This window comes from Myxine glutinosa, chromosome 3 (assembly GCF_964187855.1).
Source record: "Myxine glutinosa chromosome 3, kmMyxGlut1.1, whole genome shotgun sequence".
Lineage (NCBI taxonomy): Eukaryota > Metazoa > Chordata > Myxini > Myxiniformes > Myxinidae > Myxine > Myxine glutinosa.
The window spans coordinates 31,953,421-31,974,316 of record NC_136263.1 but is presented as its reverse complement, the minus strand read 5'-3'; the positions used below and the strand labels follow the sequence as shown (position 1 = coordinate 31,974,316).

At 42.4% G+C, this 20,896-nt stretch overlaps 1 protein-coding gene across 1 annotated transcript in view; it reads left to right on the top strand.

Moving 5' to 3' along the window:
* Positions 1-15,801, top strand: part of TGS1 (trimethylguanosine synthase 1) — a 65,397-nt gene extending 49,596 nt beyond the window's left edge. The window contains exons 11-14 of the mRNA XM_078773799.1: positions 4,727-4,858; positions 10,527-10,745; positions 13,178-13,254; positions 14,865-15,801. Of these exons, the coding sequence (XP_078629925.1) occupies positions 4,727-4,858; positions 10,527-10,745; positions 13,178-13,254; positions 14,865-14,987 (551 nt within the window). The 3' untranslated portion in view covers positions 14,988-15,801. The remainder of the gene's footprint in view (positions 1-4,726; positions 4,859-10,526; positions 10,746-13,177; positions 13,255-14,864) is intronic.
* Positions 15,802-20,896: the final 5,095 nt, after the last annotated feature.

Genomic DNA, 20,896 nt, shown 5'->3' with positions numbered 1-20,896 from the left:
CCACTGTTGCCTTCTTGGCATCGGGGTACATCTTCCTGTGAGCAGCAACAACTTGGAGCAGAGCTTGCTTTTCCTCTTCATCCTTTGTAAGGAGCTTATTGTAGTCTTGTATCAATGCGACACCCCTTTCTGCCCTGTCGTTCACCACGACTAAGCCCCTGGCGGCTTTCTTTGCTTCCTGAAAGCTGGTTTCTTGCTCTCATGAACCAGGATCCTTATCCATCCAATCAGTTGGGGTCCCTAGGATGCTGAAGAAATGCTTGGTGTGTTTTGTTATGAGGCCAGCGATTGACAGGGCGGTTCCTCGTTTGATAGCTGGTCTCTTTGGAGAGGGGTTTTCACCGTCATTTTTCAATGCTTCAATCATATTGATCTTGCTTTCTTTGTCAATTCTGGTGTCAAAGAATGCAAATGCCACTAGTACTGGGCTCATGTACCACGTGTGGCGGCCAAGTGCCTTCAAGGCTGCCTGAGCCATCTTCTGATTGATTTGTTCAAACTTTTCCAACTTCTTGAAGAGGTTAATGTCATTCAGGGGAGCCTCAATAGCTTGTGGAGCCCAAAACCAAGCCTGTACATACACAAGGCAGACAAAAATGTTGAAGGCTCGGAGTTCTCTCGCCTCTCGAAGTGTCAAGTGGAACTCTGACCGAAACATGAACACCTGTAGTGAATATAGTGCTTTTGCCATCCATCTGGCTCTGTGCATTGCTCCTGGAGTCATGATCCGGATTCCACGAGGTGGGATTCCTCCCATGTAGATGACAGTCAGTTCTAGGAGTTCATGATAATCATCTTGTGGCTGCTGATCTTTCAAACACACAAGAACGTTTTTGCTTCCAACACAGTGTCTACAGATCCCATTGAAGCCTTCCTCTCTGAGAATTGATCGTGAAGAAACTTCCTGTCCTCGGGGTTGGTGATTATGGCCTCCGAATCTGCATGCCTAAGATCAAACGTCTTCTCCAAGGAGGCCTTGAAGGATGCTTCCTTTTTCTCTTGGGTCGCACCACCCCGCTTTGCACCTTTTTGGAGGCTCCTCCATTCTTCATATAGCCTCTCCAAACGATGGATGCAGTGCTGCTTCATCGTTGTAGGTAGATGAGCTTTTTCCCAGAACTTCACAACCTCTTCAATGGTGAGGGTTGCACTCTCCCGGGCAGTGCGATTCTCCTTCTTCAGGTGATGGAAAAACAGGACAAGAGATTGATGCACAGTCGGGAGCTTGGCACCTTTGATGGCATCTCCAGAAGTGGACCCAATGAGATACACATTATCCTGAGCCCGAGTTTTCAATGAAACACTGGTACTAGCACATGCCATATCTGCAAAATAAGCAAGAATGTGGGTAAAATCCTGTTAATTCTTACTCCACAGGGTCACTCTCTACAAAAGAGCCACAGTCAATAAGTTAGGCCTACATATTACACACTAAAAAAGCGTACCCCTGACCCCGGGAACCTGTACAAAACATGCATGAAAATTGCCCAGATAGTGATCATAGGAAGTCTCAAAACTGTATGTATAATATATTGTACATATATAATGTATAATGTGTATTTATGTATATTTATTATTTAATGTATATTTACTATATATTTATTTTTAATATTATATTTAATGTATATATATAATTATGTATTTATTTTGTGTATATACAGCCCAAAAAATGGGAATTCCTATTTTTGCATGGGGGAAAATTCATCACTGATGTGGCACCCCTAAATATTATTGGATTCCATTCAAATTTGGTGTGGTTTCCTTTGACACCAAAAGGAACAGAAATAGACCATGTCCCGGAGAAAATCAGCATTTTGATTTTTTGAAGCCCACCCTTATATATATATATATATATATATATATATATATATATATATATATATATATATATATATATATATATATATATATATATATATATATATATATATATATATATATATACGTATATATATATATATATATATATATATATACAGTGAACCCTCGTTTATCGCGGGGGTTACGTTCCAGAACCCCCCGCGATAAACGAAAATCCGCGAAGTAGCGACCATTTTTTTATATATATATATATATATATTTTAAAGCATTATGAACTCCCCACACTCTTATTAACCTTTCCCATACTCTTATAAACACTTCCTATACTCTTAAACACTTTTTACACTCTTAAACATACGTAATTTTAACAACATATAAAATTCTAATGGGTACTCACCATTGAAGATACTGTAGCTACCCATGGGTTCCCCAAGCAAGACCAGCATCAGAATCTCCTTGCTCCAGCCGGTGACGTCACCGGCGGGGATTCCCGGCGCGAGAGTGGCTGGTCACGTGACCGCTAAAGCGTGCCGCGCTTTGCGGGTATAATCAGCTACACCTGTTGATCACGTGACCACCGATTCACCGAAGCACGCCACGCTTGAGAGGCGTGGCTTTCGGTTTCTGGTTGTGCTTTATAATGCAGCCCGATAAATGGGCTTTTCAGTGTTCCCGAGTTGGTTTTGAGAATAAATATCTTCTCGGACGAGTTTGTGTCTTGCCCGTCATTTCGTCCGTATCAAGCAAGAGCCCCGGCTCTTCAATACTACAACTTGCGTGATGAAGATGATGATGAATTAGCTGTGCAGTACTGATGACGATGAAGGTGATGACGATGATGAATGTACTGGCGTTTTCCATACGCACGACTCTTTGTCTACCCTTCTACTGTACACTATGTACAGTATTTTATTTCTTGTAATATGTTTTAAATACTGTATTTTTCTTATTTCTTTACGTTTTTTAATTTTTTAGGCTAGAAAATGCTTATTTTACCACAAAAATATTTAAAATAATAGTATATAAAAATACATTTATACCGCAAAATCCCGCGATATAGCGAAAAATCCGCGATATAATTTTACATATACTAGCGAGAAAAAACCGCGATGTACCGAATCCGCGAAAAGTGAACCGCGATATAGCGAGGGATGACTATATATATATATATATATATATATATATATATATATTGTTGCGGTTTTCCGAAGCCCGTTCCCTTACAAAGGGGAGATTAAGCCCCTTTTTCTCCTTGGGTCTTCGAACCGCGAGACAGTCACCACTTCCGGGCAGACGTGGAAAAGGGTCTCGGGACAATTTTGCATGTACCTTGAGTACCCACGCCACAGCGGAAGCGGGGACCGAGGCTCGCATGAACCACGCGTAATTGAGTACACCCGAGCGGATGGCGTACCACGTGACCCGTGCTGTTACCTTTCTTATTGAACCCGATCAGAGCGATCTAATTCGTACCATGCTAAGCCAATGATGGAAAACACAAGACAGTCGAATCAAAGGAATAACGCGATTTAATTATTATTTACACAATGTACAATGATTCGGTAGAAGAAGAGACACAGGGCAGTCTTAATCAGTCTTACTTATTTCCCCCGACAATGGGCCCACTTACACACACAGGGAGATGAAGGAAGAATGTCCACGCGCCTGGTTCGGTCGCTCCAGGAACAGCTCACCCGGCGTGGCCCTCTGGCGGTCACAGCACGTATCCCGGCGGAGGCAGGCAGGCAGGTGGGAAAATCCTCGCGGCGCGTATATCGGCAAAGGCAGGCAGAAGGAAATATGCGCGACTGTGGCCCGGCGCGGATCGTCTTTACAGCCGCGATTAATACTGCACGGAGCGTGGGGAGCAGGGCAAAGTTCATATACGCGGAGTTATTCAGTTCCTCCGATCTGACTCGGCACAATGCAATCTCACGCGCGTCTTCTCACAACTCCAATTCGTAACTCGTCTCTTGGGCTGCGCAACTCATCTCTTGGGCTGCGCAACTCATCTGCTGACTCACCAACTGAGCGCTCTGGTCTCACAACTGAGAACTCAACTCAACTTGCCCAGTGCTCATCTCATAACTGAACTCAACTCAACTCAACTGTGGGGGCTCTGGGCACAGGGTTATATTGCCCCGCCCTAGCCCGAATCGAATGTTCCAAACTCCGCCTTTTGCCGCAGTGGTAAGTCACTCCCCTCGAGCCCTGATTGGCGGCTCGCACTTACCATCGGCTCCTCCTCCGCCTCCCTTTGGCCTTGATCGACTTGTTCAGGCCTGCCTCGTGGTATTTCGCGCAAAAAACAAAAGCATGGAGGCATCGTAAGGGGACCTAATTCTCATTATCCTACTCAACGCAAAACTAAACACAGGAAAGGTCTACGCTTACATTTACTAAGAAATAACTGAGCTTAAATGAGGCTACATGTTGTAGTGTAACTAAACTAGGAGGGGAAATTAACCTTTATTATAAAAACACAAAACCGCACAATATATAATATAATATACCTGTTATCCACTGCACACCTATGTTGGCCATCATCTTTGTTTTATCCAGAATGATTTTACCAACATCGATATCACTTCATTCTGCATCTCTGTTTAGTGTAGCTATTTACATTGCACAAAATTTCAACATTGTAGTTTTTACACATCTTCCAATTGGTAGTCGACAACAATCTTAAATCACCCTCGTTTAATCCTATGACCATGAATACAGCTATTAATTCTTTTTTTTATGCTAGAATTGCCCTTGAAAATTCAGTTGTTTATTTACAAACATTTGAACATTTCACAAGAGAATTGTGCAGTGATTGCTTCCTCTGACAGTCCGAACTGTTTTGGTTTGAGATTAGAACCTCAATGGTCCAACACTTTCTTCCTGTTCCTTACCCAAACAGAAGGGTGGTTCTCAGTGACTCCAGAGCGCATTGCAGAGCATATTGCTCAACGCTGTCAATGTGACCTCATCATTGATGCATTCTGTGGAGTTGGTGGCAATGCTATTCAATTTGCATTCACTTGTGAACGAGGTGGGTGCAATGAGGTTCCAAAGAGGAATTCATTAAATTGTGTGCATGTCGATGTATGTGCACATGCTTTTTATTATAATTAGGTCTCTCTTCTGCATGTTTTGTTTTTGGCTAACCTGGAACGAAGTTCAGGGGAGCTTATGCGATGGCATGTCGTCCATCCGTCAGTCCGTCCGAAAACACTTGCAACTTCTTCTCTGAAACCGCTGAAGGGATTGTGACCAAACTTGGCACAAATGATATTTGTTGTGTTGTGACTAAATTTTGTTCACGGCATTTTTTAAAAATCGGGATCTAAGGGGGTCTATCGGGGTCAAAGTGAATCCAGGCTTGACCCCCCAGAATAGGAATTTGCTTTTTCCTCTGGAACGACACACACTATTTCGATGAAACTTGACCACAACCTTCATCACCCGTGATGTACCGAAGTTTGTTCAGGGCACTAAGAAAATCGAAGTCTAAGGGGGTCTATGAGGGGTCAAGGTTGGTCCAGGTTTGACCGCCCAAAATAGGTATTTGCTTTCTTCTCTGAAAGTACACACACACAATTTCGATGAAACGTGACCACAACCTTCACCACCCGTGCTGTACCAAAGTTTGTTCATGGTATAAAAAAAAAAAATCTGCCCCTTTAGGGGTTTACGGGGGGGTTGCACCCCAAATTAGGTATTTAATTTCTTCTCAGAAACTACACACGCAATTTTGATGAAACTTCACCACAGCCTTCATCACCCATGATGTGCCAATGTTTGTTCACAGCCCCAGAAAAATTTTGGTCTGAGGAGGTATACAGGGTGGGGTGGCAGGGGTGAGGAGGGGGGTAGAATAGGTATTCATTTTTGTTGGTTTAAAGTTTTATGATTATGTTAGTATGATTCTGCCTGCTGCTCTGTGTTCTGGCAACCATTGAAATTGGTTTAAAATACCTGAAGTCTGTGCCGTATACTGTTTATTCTACCAGGTGAGCTCCAGTGGTATTGACCCAATGTTTTGTATACATCGTCGAGGATCGTGAAAGAGCTACACTTAGTACACTGAATGGATCAGGACACAACAGGACAAAAGGAACATTTGAGACAAGGGGAACACACCAACAGCAGAGTTGAAGACCAACATAGAGCGAGACTTGGACAAACTAGAACGACACTCGGTAGAACGCATACCTCCGCCAGACTGAACAATTTATGTTTTTTTATCCCACTGATGGGCCAGATCTGGATTCGAACCCGAACCAAAATCGAATTGCTTGTTCTTGTCACCTAATCACCTCATCCACCAAATTTTGGCATAAGTAGTCCACAACCTTGGGAGATATCGTGCTATATACCAGTTTTATCCCTATCACTCAATGTTGAAGAATCACTTTTAAAAATTCTCTGATCCGGATCCAGATTTGAATGTACACCAAAATGGAATCAATTCTTCTTTGTCACACACTCAACCTCTCCACCAGGTTTTGGCCAATCCTTCCACAACTTAATCCTTTTATGAGTGTATAAAAGATAATGGTTTTGGATTGGGGACGATCTGAGATGGTGGTGAATAGCTGTCTTGAAGACCTGATTGAAGATAATGTGGAAGTTGGTTCCACAGGTGGGAGAAAAGAGGAATGGATAATGAGTGGATGTCAGCAGTGATACTGAATTTAGGTAGTTTAACCAGGAGGTTGATAGTGGACCATGTGAGCCCTACAGAAACCTGGGATAGGGGATGTGTGGAGGGAGACAAAGCAAAGACCAGAAAGGAGGCGGTAGAATACGGAGACCATCGACCTGTGTGGTGATAGACCTATAGACTCAGCTTCATCGTATGAGATTCCAATAATCTTGAAGCCTTGTTTTACACGGCGTCGAGTTGAGCAAGGTGTGAGGCATGGGAGCCAGGCAAACCGGAAGAAACCAAGAAAAACACCCAAAAACAAACAAGAAAGAGCAATCAGAGATTGCAGACCCTCGCCAGGACGTGTTTTTAGTGGTTTTTAAGGCTTTTGTGTTGAAACAAATATGGCGGCCAAAACACGTGACTGATGACACCACCATTTTTTTTTTCTTCACCAATTTATCCATAGATGACCCTCAATAAATTTTGATTGGATGAAGTTTTGTACTTGTCAAATTATGACGTCCTAATGGAGATGACGTCAAGATGGCGCCTGTACCACGTGACCTAAGACGTCATAATTATCATTTTAAAAATTCTACAGGTAGAGGCGCACCGATGGTTAAAATGTCCTGTCAATCGGACCAAAGGTTGCAGAGAAAATCCTATTTATTCTGTGCGGACAAACAGACAAACAAACAAACAGAAAAACAAATGCAAATCAAATGCAATACCCTCTTCTCTGGCGAGGGTAACAAGTGGAGCTACATTCATAATGTACCACCCCTATGCGAAATAAATTAATAACATGTCCTCAAGCGCGCGACATTGCCGGGGGGCCTTCGGTAACTTTTTGAAAAATAAGTCGTTAATCGAAAAATTAATTAATTGATCATTAAATCTAAAATACGCTTTATAGCCAAATCATTTGGTCACTATTGTGCCCAAATTTCAGCTTCCTAGCTCAAATGCTGACTGAGATATCGCCCGAAGAAACAAACAAGAAAGAAAGCAAGAAAACAAATGGAGTGAAAACTGAGTACTCCCGTTCGGCACGCATCAGGATGTTGTGCAGTGCCTGGAGATGAAGTAGGGAAGGGTGGTGTACAAAAAGTGACCAAATCATCCACATCCCAAATCGTAGCTTTGAAAGGTTGCGTTCTCGCCAGCAAAAGTTGAACAATTAAATGACTAATTAAATGTCAAGTTATACAATATCAGAAATTAAGTTTACGATGTCTAAGCGTGTATTATAAAATTGTAACTGGGCACCGCACAGTGTACGATGGGCTGAGTAAACATTGCAAACATGTACGATGGCTGAGTCCTCTTGCATAGCTCATTCGCCTGGGATCTATCAGAGTTCCAAGGGACTCTACACCTAGTACATCGTTGAGTTTATTATATCGGGGATGAAACTGTTCAGTATCAAAACTGAAATGTCAGAATATATTTGTGGAGAAAACTGAAGATAAGACTGACGTATAATTTAACACGACATCAAATCGGTTTTGCCTCGTTGCATCTGCTACCGAAGGTGAATGGAGGTTATGATTTCACCCCTGTCTGTTTGTCTGCCTGTCTGTGAGCACGATGTATCAAAAAGGTATTGACTGATTTGGATTAATCGAGGTGGACAGGTTGGATGTTTGACAAGGCCAAATCTATTCGATTTCAGTGAAGATCCGAATCCAGATCCAAGATTTTTTTTCAATTTCGCAAGTCATTCTTCTCCATTGAGAGATTGAGCCAAAAACGATATACTGTATAGCATATTTCAACAAGCGTTACGCCTAGGTCCCCCGTCGGTAAAGTGATGTGAGTTGACAAAGTGGAAGACTCAAGGCGGCCATCTTGGATTTTGACGTGGCGACCCAATTTTCAATAGCTTTCTTCCTTATGCCGAGATACACCCACACACCAAATTAGAAGTTGGTACTTCGCTTATTGTTCAAGATATTCCGCTCAAGGTTCAGACATATATATGGTGGCAGCCATCTTGGCGTTTGACGTGGCGACCCAATTTTCAATAGCTTTCTTCCTTATGCCGAGATACACCCACACACCAGATTAGAAGTTGGTACTTCGCTTATTTTTGAAGATATTCCGCTCACAAGGTTCAGACATATATATGGTGGCGGCCATCTTGGCGTTTGACGTGGCGACCCAATTTTCAATAGCGTTCTTCCTTATGCCGAGATACACCCACACACCAAATTAGAAGTTGGTACTTTGCTTTCGCACGCACGCACGGAGGGGAAAACCATAGTCCCCCTTTCGCTCCGCGGTGCGACGGGGGACAAAAAGTTGTGGACGAGTTATTGACAAAACTAGGTGGATGAGTTGGGCAGGTGACAAGAAAATTTTGGTTAATGTTTGCATGCAGATCAGGCCTATCATTGGATACAAAATGTAAACTGTTCAGCGGAAGGCAGAAGTATGCGCTCTACCGAGTGCCGTCCCACTTCTTCATGCGACTCAGGGTTATTTAACAGCAAATGGAAATGCTAGTAAAAATGATTTTATGTCACATCATCTTCACTGGACACAGGTGTGATAGACAACTTGTGAATGCTTCCTTCACATCCTTTCACACCTCAGTGTTGTGAAGGACACCGACGTTAATGCAAAAAAAAAAAAAAGCTAACCTCAAAATTATTTCCTGAATCACGCCTTTGTAGTATCCCAGGTTAAAAAACATGATGATGATGATGATGATGCGACTCCAGGGGATTTATTGCTGTGATTTGGTTTGCCTGTTAATGAAACACCAATCATCATCATATTGTGATTTTGTGCATGTGAAAAGAGCTTGAATGTGATATTGTGTGCTAAAGAGTGTACAAAACAAAAGGTAACAAAATGTAGCCCCCATAAACAACTTCATGGGGGCTACTTTTTCCCTGGAGGGGCGGGGGACAGGTGGTATGACGGGGGTGGGTGGCTACTTAAAAAGAGCCCTCCAAAAAAATGGATTTTGACTCCTGCTTCCTACCTGTAGATGTTTACCTTTCTTGTTGGAGTGTTTAATGTATTGTCATCTATTCATAATGCTCATGTTTTTGCAAATAAGTTAGTCAAACACATGCACACCTGTGGCGTACATCTCGGTCCTAGGGCAAATATTTGACAATTCATATCTTGCAAACCTTGTTAGCTGTAGACCTGAACATTTGTATGCTTTCATCTTTCAATCAATCACACCTCCTCCCTCTGTGCAAAGTTTCTTTAAAATATGAGATGAAGTTTTGCAGGTGCATCGATGATTTCACCTGCAATGATTGTAAACGAAAGCAACAGCAATCTGATTTAGCCCAAGTTGAACTATCCCAATGGCAAGGGGAAATTAATTTCATTTAAATGTTGCCTTGCTGTTCCGAAACTGACTGAAGGCACGCGTAGCCAAATTATAGGGGATATTGACATGGGCCGTATGAAGACGTCATGCTTGCATGGTCTGTTGGAGACGTGGTTGGCAAATTAATTTTCAGGATCGCTCAGTTCATGTGACGATAATTGTAATATTACATGTTGCATATCCAATTTCCTTATTAGTCCCCTACCGGTGTACACCGGAGGAGACTATAGGTTTGCACTCCATCCCTCCGTCTGTCTGTCAGTCTGTCCGTCCGTCACGCAAAGAACAGTTTTCTGGACTTTTTTTCTAAACTCTTAATGCTAACGATTTCAAACTTGGTACATGGTTTCCTCATGATAAGTTACAGATCAAGTTCGAACTTCACGACGTTTCGATCATTTTTGACAAAGTTATGGCACTTTGAACTTTGGTAATTCCCCCAACAGTTTTCCGGACGACAGACTGCCGGTAGGGGACATGTATTGCAGCGCAATACTCAGAATGCTTGTTGGATTTATTTATTTAATAGCCAGTGAGTGTTGTAAACACGTGACTAAGAACTTTCTGAACTGTGACTGCAGTTTATTTCAATTTTAAAAGTTGGTCCTTAAATTTATGAATGTACATTCTTTTGAAGTGACACCTTTTTCTTTTCTATTCCTTTAATTTACATCTTTCTTTCTGTCATCCCTTTCTCTCATAAAATGATAGTCATTGCGATAGACATTGACCCAGAGAAGGTGGCGCTGGCCCGGCACAATGCTGCTGTTTATGGTGTGGAGGATCGAATCGATTTTATCACTGGAGACTTCTTACTTCTAGCCCCACATCTCCAGGCAGATGCTGTTTTCTTGAGCCCACCTTGGGGTGGGCCTGACTACCTAGCTGCTGACACATTTGATCTGCAATGCATAATGGCACCTGGTGGATATCCTTTTTATGTTTGTAGCAAGTTTTGACCTTTTTTGCAACAATATTTTGAATTGACTTGTGTTCTTATGAAAGGTGGTATATAGCTGTAGGTTCTTCTCAAGGATTTGCCTGGATTTGGCTCCATTCATTGTTCCCTCTATCCTTACAAGTCTCTCAGTCTCTGCTGCTGAAAAGCATCCCCATCGCATTATGCTTCACGGTAGTGATGGTGTTAGATGGGTGATGAGCTCTGTTCCATTTCCGTCAGACAGAATATTTTGCGTCATGCTCTCGGTCTTTCTCGTGCATTTTTGCAAACTCCAGGCGGGCTGTCATGTGCCTTTTTCCCAGGAGTGGCTTCCGTCTGGCCACTCTTCCATAAAGCCCAGAATTATAAAGTGCTGCAGAGACTGTTGTCCTTCCGGTAAGTTTTCCCATCGTGGCCAAAGAACTATGTAGTTCTATCAGGGTGGTCATTGGGTTATTGGTCACATCCTTGACCAAGATCCTTCTTGCCCGGATGCTCAGTTTGTTCGGATGGCAAGCTCTACAAAGAGTCTGGGTAGTTCCATATTATTTCCATTTCCTAATGATGGAGCTCACTGTGCCCTTGGGAACTTTAAACACTAGAAATTGTTTTATACCCTTCCACAGATCTATGCCTCCTCACAATTCTATCTCGGAGTTCTATGGGCAGTTTCTTGGACTTCATGGTAGAGTTTCTGCTCTGACATGCGCTGTCAACTGTGGGACCTTATATGGAAAAGTGTTTTTCTAAATCATGTGCAATCTATTCAATTGGCCACAGGTCGACTCCAATCAAGTTGTGGAGACATCCTAAGGATGATCAAAGGAAATTGGATGCACCTGAGCTAATTTTGGAGTGTCAAAGCAAAGGGGATGGAAATTATACTTATTATACTTATTTCTTATATTTATTCATAAATACTTATTGAAATAAATACTTATTCAGATTTTCAGCTTTTCATTTCTAATTATTTTGCAAAAAATTCTAAAATAAAAAGCCCACTTTGACATTATGCGGCATCATGTGTAGATCGGTGAAAAAAAAAATCTAAAATTCATCCATTTTAAATTCAGGCTGCAACAAAACAAAATGTGAAAAAGTCAAGGGGTGTGAATACTTTCTGACGGCACTGCATGTGCTTCATTAGTTACCAAATGTGATTTTTTTGTGTTTTTTCTTTCGTATGCAGCACAAGGTTGCTGGGTAGCATCATTGGCCGAGGGCACAGCTGTGCCGCTGATGCAATGCTCTCGATAGGACAGGGCAGAAATTTGTTCATGCTGCCAGCGATAGCTCGCCTACTCTTCGGGAAGGACACCGTGGGATTGTTAACATTCATCAACTAATGCCGGCAGACAGACACCTTTTTAACATCCATCCGAGTTGTATTTGATGGCACACACATTAATGAATCACCCTGCCTGTGAAACAAAAGGATGCCAGTTTATAACTGGGTCGAGATTCTAACGCAGGCTAGACAGCTTAGAGGTGAGTGTGCGTACCTCCATTGGCCATCCTGCCAACCCCAACATATGGATTATTCCAGGCAATAGAACGCCTGCCTCCATTTCGCTCGTCCATTTGCCTTGGTCCATTATCACATGTTCCAGAATCTTCGAGTTCACTACCACATGATTCATCCAAAGGTTCATACCTTGTGATTTTTATATCCTTCGAGATTACCAAATTGCACACTTTCCTCACACATTAGCATCATCATAGATTTTGTTTTAGTGTTGGGATGGATTGTGGCATAGGCTGGATGGACAAAATTACCGTTTTCCACGTTTGTTCTGCATTTTTTGTATTGGAACAGTGGCTTTTAGAATCGACATGTGCTTCAAGGCAAGTGTCTCTTTAAGAGTTTGATTATCTGGTAATTGGGGCAGTGGGTTCATGTATTTTTTTATGACTCCACCGAATAAATCGCCAAGAGGCATTTATTTTTGGGTTGTCCATCTGGCTGTCCATCCGTCCGTCCGTGTGCCTGTCCGTCCGTGATCGGTTTTCGTTACCGCGATTAACTTGAGAATGGCTGAAGGGATCAAAATCAAACTTGGTGCAGGTATGCAAAATGTGGTAAAGATGAACTGATTAGATTTGTGGGGTCAGGGGGGCGAGGTCAAAGGTCAGAGGTCATGTTAAGTAAAAATTCTGTTATCATGGTAACTTGTGCACCAGTGATGGGATTTTGACCAAATTATGATGCAGAGATGAACTGATTCGATTTCTGCATCAAGAGGTCAAAAGTCACGTCAGGTAAAACTGTGATGCTTGAGAACAGCTGAAGGGATTTAAATCAAACTTGGTACAAGTATGTGTAATGATGTAATAAGGTGGGCGGAGGCATATCGGTCGACATCGCGACGTCGAAGAGTGCAGTTCGAGTTATTTTCTTGTTTCCTTGATTTGCTTTTCACATTTGAAATTTTTAACATCGGTCGGAAAATCTCGAACAACATCGCCTACTTCCTTCCTCGGAATGCAGACATAAACCAGGTGAGTAAGTGAGGTATGGTAAATGCACATCACTGTCTTCAGTCTCAGCACAGCCAAGCATCTGTTGTAAAATACGAGGCTGAGCTGATGGCTCATTCACTCTGAACCAACAGCTTCCAGCCAAGATGGTTGACCAAATTTGACTTTCAATAGGAGTCTTAATAAATTTTCCTCCTGGTTTGGATATTGCATAATATTGCAGCATTTGGATATACTAGGGCATGCCCGTACTATATATATGCCCGTACTATATATCTATCTAAAATTATATCCCCCCCCCTCTATTTACATGAAATGGTTTGGTTCATTCGCAACGCCAAAGCGAACGGCGAACGGCTTGCGAGTACAGTGACAATCCCCCCCCTCTATTTACATGAATGGTTTGGTCCATTCGCAACGACCACAGAACCCCCCCCTCTATTTACATGAAATGGTTCGGTCCAAAGCGAACGGCTTCCGGAGTTTGGTAAAGAAATCGCCATCGCGTACACAAACGCGCAGGAAAGCGAATGAATCGCAAATTCGTTTTTATTAGTTTTAAAACATCGTTTAACGCCAACATAGCGCCAACATAGTTTGCAAACGTGAAATAAATGAATACGCTCTCAAATGTGCCATCCGAGGCAGAGTGTGCCCGCCACGTTCGGCACACGCGCTAGTTCGCTGCTCTCTGATTGGTTGAATCGTTTTTTGGACATCGCTCGGTAAGTAATTGTCCGATTAATATGAAACCTTGAAAAGGCACATCCTCGGGTCCCCAGCAATATACCTGGCAAGTTTCAAGTATATCGGACCCGTGGTTGTCGAGAAACAGCGGTCACAGACACACAGACAGACACACACACACACAGAGATTGCTGGAATTATAGATAGATTTACCTCTGCCACTGAAGGTGGTCTTTATTTGGCTCTGCCACTGACGGTGGTATGTTTTAACCCTTGGTATGTCTGTCTATTTATTTGTGAACAAGATACTGTATCTCAAAAAACTGCAGATGGATTTGGATGAACTTTGGTGGACAGGTGGGTTTTGTGATGAGGCCAAATTGATTCGATTTTGGTAACGATCTTGATCCGGATCCGACAATTTTTTAAGTGATTCTTCACCATTAAGTAATAGGGCGAAAATTGATTTAGGTTAGGGTTAGGGTTAGGGTTACGTGACGTTACGTTACGTTACGTTAGGTCTCAAAAAGTTACGGGTGGATTCGGACAAAACTTGGTGGGCAGGTTGGGTGCGTGACAAAAATGAATCGATTAGATTTTGGTGAAGATCCGAATAATTTTCTAATTGATTATATTCACCATTGAGTGATCGGGCCAAAAACGATATATAGCATGATATTTCAAAACGTTATGGACGGATTATGACAAAACTTGGTGGATGAGTTGGTTCGGTGACGCGAACAAGCGATTACATTATAGTTCAGGTCCGAATCCAGATCCAGCCCATTAGTGGGATGCAAAACACAAGCTGTTTAGCCTGGTGGAGGTTTGCGCTCTACCGAGTGCCGTTCCTGTTTATGATGTATTCAGCACTGCATGCCTACATTTCTGTGTCTGTTTTCAGTGTATTTGTGTATGTACGTTTCCATCTGCGTGTCCTGCAGATTACATCGCTGGCTGGTGCAGGTGGCAAGGTGGAGGTGGAACAGAACTTTCTGAACAGCAAACTCAAAACAATAACTGCGTACTTTGGTGATCTCATCATGGAAGAAGATAATTTATCATAAGACCTTCAAAGATGGATGGAAGTGAGGGGAGAAGCATTTCCTTCTATTCACATCACAGCGGCAGTATAATTTGGTTACGTGAAGCAAGCTTGTTTTCAAAAGCAAGTTTGTGGAATACTGTCATACGATATATATATATATATATATATCTTTTTTTTTGTTGTTCTGCCTTAGTTTCTAACGGCACACATCCAATGCACACAACTCATTACCATTACACAATGATACACAAGGATTTTGATGCAGGAGGAGGCCATTTGTTCCATCAAGACACCACATTCATTCATCTAACACTTTATCAACTTGAATTCACATGGGGGGGGGGGGGAATGGGAGGGAGGGGAAGAGGCACGGGACAAACACAGTACATTATCCTTTTTAGGAGACCATCTCACAAATTCCAGCAGCTAGATGGAAGTGTTCCCCACTGAGGCTGAAGTAAATCCAAATGGATATGCTTTGCAAGGAGACACGAAATTAGCACCATTTCTTAGCATCACCGCATTATCCTGGACTTGTATTGTCTACTTCTGCTGTTGTTTTCTCCTCTGCTTCACAATTGCCTTAGTTGTACAATTGTTGCAATTGTCACTACTGCTCACTACACCTTCAAGTTGGTCAGCATGTGCTCGATACCATGCATTAACATGCTCACATACTGTGAATGCTGCCCTGGTCTCACAATCATTGTCCTGATGCATTTTGATAAAGTTACTTTTGTGCATTTGTTTTGTTAAAGATAGGTTTAAGGTAATTTAGGGTACAGTGTGTATATTGTAAATGTAAATAAATAGTTTGTTTTCGATTACCGCCATTTTGACGAGTCCTGCTTCACTTACATTTTGTTAAACAGCCATATGGTTTATCATTGATTACTTTGTTCTTTTGATTTGGGATCAAAGGAGCATCCCCATGTCCATTTCTGGGTCACAACCTGGCCAATGAACGCCTGTGGATGACATTGTATTACAGCTGTGAAATTTGCATATTCGTACTCTTGTGCATTCATCTTGAAATTTGAATATAATACCTGAACTATAATATATCAAATCATCCCTAAACATCATACCCGAACCACCACTCCCAAAATAAATAAATAACATATCTTCCAGCACACGGCATTGCTGGGGTGCCTTCCACAAGCAATGATGCCACAGTGCAGCACATCGACACGGAATTGGAAGAGAACAGTGTGCAATAATTGATTGATTCATTGATTAACTACGAAATTAAAATAAATAATAAGCGTAAATTGAATGAAGTAATCAATCGAATAATTAAATGATTAATTGATTAATCAATAAATAAAAAATACCCTTTATAGCCAAATCACTTGGTCACTGTTGTGTCCAAATATCAGCTTCCCAACTCGAAAGGTGCCTGAGATATTGGCCAGATGAGAAAGAAAATAAATAAATGATTAATAATGAAAATAAATAAATAGTAATCGTAAAATAATTGATTTATTAATCAATCGGCTAATATCATACCTAAACCACCAGCGTTTCATCCAAAACTAACTTTTTGAAAATTAATTAATCACAGAATTAATTGTGTAGTTGAACAATTAATCGATAAATTAATTGATTAATAAATTAATTAAATTAATCGATTAATCAAAAAATACTGTTTTGCCAAAGCACGTGCTCACTATTCTGCCCAAATTTCAGCTTCCGAGGTCAAAGGATGGTTGAGCTATCAATCGGACAAACAAACAAGAAAGAAACCGGAGTGAAAACAGTATTCCCTTTTGGCATGTGGCGATGACGTCATGCAGCGTCTGGAGATGGAATAGGAAAGGAGCGGGGTATAACAAACAAGAAAACGAGAAAGACGTCACACGATACTTGTGAAATCCCTAAAACAAATATGACCCTAAAAATAATTGGTGGTTGAATTCAAAGACCAAATATGCAAATCCTCAAGTTTCAATTCAATCCGATGAAAATTGAGGATTTCAGAAATATCACAAGTTGTTGACCTTTAGCCTATGTTGACCTCAAAAATTATTGGTGGTTGAATTCACTGATCAAATCCTGTTCAAATTTCAAGTCAATTGGATGAAAATTGAGGATTTTAGAAATTCAAAAAAAAGTGGTTGACCTTGGCCTCTTTTGGCCTACGCTGATCTCAAATATAGTTGGTGGTTGAATTCAGTAAGCCGATATGTAAATCCTATTCAAATTTCAAGTCAATCGGATGAAAATTGAGTATTTTAGGGGTTTGAAATTGTTGTTGACCTTTGGCCTATTTTGACCTTTTGGCCTCGGCTGATCTCAAAAATAGTTGTTGGTTGAATTCAGTTAACTGGTATGTAAATCCCATTCAAATTTCAAGTGAATCGGATTAAAATTGAGTATTTTAGGGGTTTGAAATTGGTGTTGACCTTTGCACTGGTGGGAGATGCTAAAACCGAAAATAAAAACACAATGAGTAAAAGCGAGGCCTAGCCCCCGGATAACACGTGATCACGTGATAAAACTGTAAAAAGGGGTGCCAACCTAGAGCAATCGATAAAAATGTGAAAAATGTTTTTTGTGGCACAACAGAAGGGACACGATTCTGTGTTATCGGAACATATACGGTGAGATAAAACTGGAGGGTAAAATGTGATGTGCCAGTCTGAAGTCTAAAGTCTCCGGAGTGCTTGGCGACGGGTACTTTGTACAAAGCAAGCCAGTTGATCGAAGTGGAACGAGTAGTCTGGAGCATTCTCCTCCAATGTGCTTGTGGTTCTGCGGGTCTATCGGGAACAAGGGTTTTAACACACATACAATATACAGAAGATTTTCCCATCAAATGAAAAGAGGTGAAACCTTGAAAATGAAGCAAAAGCTCTGGAAAAGGACGGTGGGATAAGAGAGGGCCAGCTTCCACCTGTGGAGCCCATTTTAGCTTGGTTTGCTTGAAAAAGCACAGAATCACAGAAAAAAATCCTCCCAATGACTCGAATGGACCTAACTCCAGTGGCCACAGCAACGTCAGCAGCTGGTTTCCACTTGTAAGGAGGAGGCGTTCTAAAATCCTTAACCTTGGTGCATCCAACATCAATAAACTTTTGCATAAAGGTACGATCACTGCAGACCCCTTCAAAAATGGGGTTTAAAAAGATTGGCTCGTTTAAAAACTTTTCAAGAGAGTAGTTACAGTTATCACTGCACACGGTAACCGCCTGCCATGCCTCCAGCACACTCCTGTAGAACAGGGGGACTGATGCAATATCTACTTTCTTGGTGTTAATGAGGAACAGTTCCTGATCGTAGCCGAGTTTCCCTGTATGCCGAAGCAGGCAGTGAGCCAAGGCCTTCCACGAGACGTCCGTATACAGCAGTTGACGAAGCGACAGGAGGCGAAAAGCCATCACTTTGCTGGTAATGGCGATCAGGCCCTGTCCTCCTTCAGCAACAGGAAGGTTTAACACACCAGGTCTGAGCCAGTGCTTTCCCCCCCAAAAGAAGTCAATAAAAATAGATTGTAGTTTTTTAAAGAATAAAACCCGGGGGCTGCAGTGCCATGAAAACGTGCCAAAGCATTGATGCTGCGAGGTTATTTATAACGAGGGTTTGGCCCCGATAGGAGAGTTGACAGAGTAAGCCCTTCCATTTTAGCAGCCGCCTCTCAGTTTTATTTATTAGAGGTTCCCAGTTTTTCAAAATGAAGTTTTCAGTACCAAGAAAGACACCTAGATAAAAAAAATTCCATCCCATGCCCATTCAAGTTGCTCAGGTAGAGACGGAGGAGTGGCGCCATTTTGCGGACCAAGATAGAGAGCTCTGCTCTTTTTCCAATTCACTTTTGCGGAACTTGCCAAACTGAATTCTTGAATGCTTTGGACCAAGGCCAAGACGTCCTCATCCGAGTGAATGATTGCACAAAGGTCGTCTGCATAAGCAATCACCTTAAACGGGTTCGCTGTCGGTTGGGGAAGGAAACCGAGAAGACGTGCATGCAACCAAACGAGCAAAGGCTCAATCGCGACAGAGTACAGGAGGCCGGAAAGAGGGCAACCTTGATGAAGGCCTCTACTAGCCGGGAAAGGCTGACATAAAATGTTGTTAACTTTTAGTAGACTAAAAGTGTTATTATACAGTAGCTGTACGTGAGAGATAAAAATTTTCCCCAAAACCAAACCTCCTTAACCCTTTGTGTATGGGATTTTTTAAAATAAAAAATACCCCCGGTACGGGATTAATTTGGCATTTTGGTACGGGAATGCAACCACGTACTGACGATCTATTTATATTGTTACGGTTTTTAGAACCTTCACTTTGTAAAATAATAATTCTTGTAAATATCCCCCTTTGTAAAGTTCGCACCCTAGTTAGGCCATATTGCAACACGTAGGACACCATAGATTCTTCTTTAGTTATTTCATTAGTATGTGTTTCAGGTAAGGATCTGTTTCCAATAGTTTGACTGCGTTGTATTAATCAAAAAGGATAGGCCCCTTCAATTATCCCCAATCATCTCTCTCTCTTCAAAATGCCAGTAGCTGTATGGCAGCGTTCGCTGCCCTTTTGGTTTGTTTGCTGGCCCCAAGCCGCCATTACGCACGCGGTCAGAGTGGGAGGAAAAGGGAGGAGCGGCCAGGAACACAGGCCAGGAACAGTGGCCCCATCGACGCGTCACGAGGGGAGGTACAAATGAACCCTTGTGACCAATCCGGGCCGAGGCGTGTTCACGGGTAGGCGGAGCAAAGCGGACGCGGCTTAATACGCGAGGCTTCCAATAAAAGCGGGAGCGCAAAGCCTTTTCACGCAGACCGGAGAGAGGCAGCAGATGAACACGACGAGTCGTAAGGCAGGAGAGTGGGTCCATTGACGGTGACAATACCGCAATATATTCGCATTGTCCGACCGAGTGAAACCGATACATGCAGCTGCCGCCGGGTTTCGTCTCAAGCCCGGAGCGTGACCTGGAGTGGACCTCGACGCTGTGCCATCTGCCCAGACCTTCCTGCCCTGCCATCTGCTTGGACCTTCTCCCCCTTCCAGCCATTCCTTCCTGCCATTCCCTATTCAAGTCTGTCTGTATTGTCCTGGGAGTGTTAATATAAGTGTCTAAGGTTGCCCTATGTCCTTTTATTTCCTCTCCTTGTATATTCCCTTCTTTCGTTTCCTCTTGTAGATAGTAATAAATCATAATTGTTCTTCCTTTACCCTTCATATTCTTTGCTTCCTCTCGTCCGATCGTCTTAGTCTTTTCCCCATTGAGTACCTGTGGCACGATTTGGCCAACCGCTATAATCAGGTTTAGTCCTTTTGATAACGGCCTGAGTCGTGGCTCGCTTCGCTCGGCGTGTCCATTACAGCCGCGGCTCGGGCGGGGCTCATTTCCTCGCTTACGGAAGGCGCTTTCCGGAAGGCGCTGGTAATTAGGTAATAGGAACAATTGGCCTACCACCCTATTCAGCGCTGACCGGAAGTGACGTCATAGCTCCAGGACCGGAGACGGCTAGCTTAATAGACGAGGGGATTAACCCCCCCCCTCCCTCGGTAAGGGGAGTGCCATACTCCGAGATCCGCAACAATATGTATAGTCGATGACGTGTAGTAACGTCATCCCATCCGTACACAAAACTTTTTCGCGGGTTGCGGCACTGGACGTCATCCGTACTCAAAGGGTTAACACAGAAAAAAGATTTAAATGATCAATGGTATCAAAGGCCTTTTCTTGATCGAAGAACACCAAGCCAACATTTCTTTGTTGGAGAGAACAGATATCAATCATGTTACGCACAATAAATATAGTCATGAATTGTCCTTTTTGGGATACAGTAAGATTGATCTGGGTGTATGATCTCCCCAATAACGGCTCTGAGCCAGTTGATGAGAGCCTTGGAGAGTATCTTGTAGTCCGCACAAAGCAGTGAAATGGGATGCCAATTGTGGGGTTACTGAAGGTCTCCC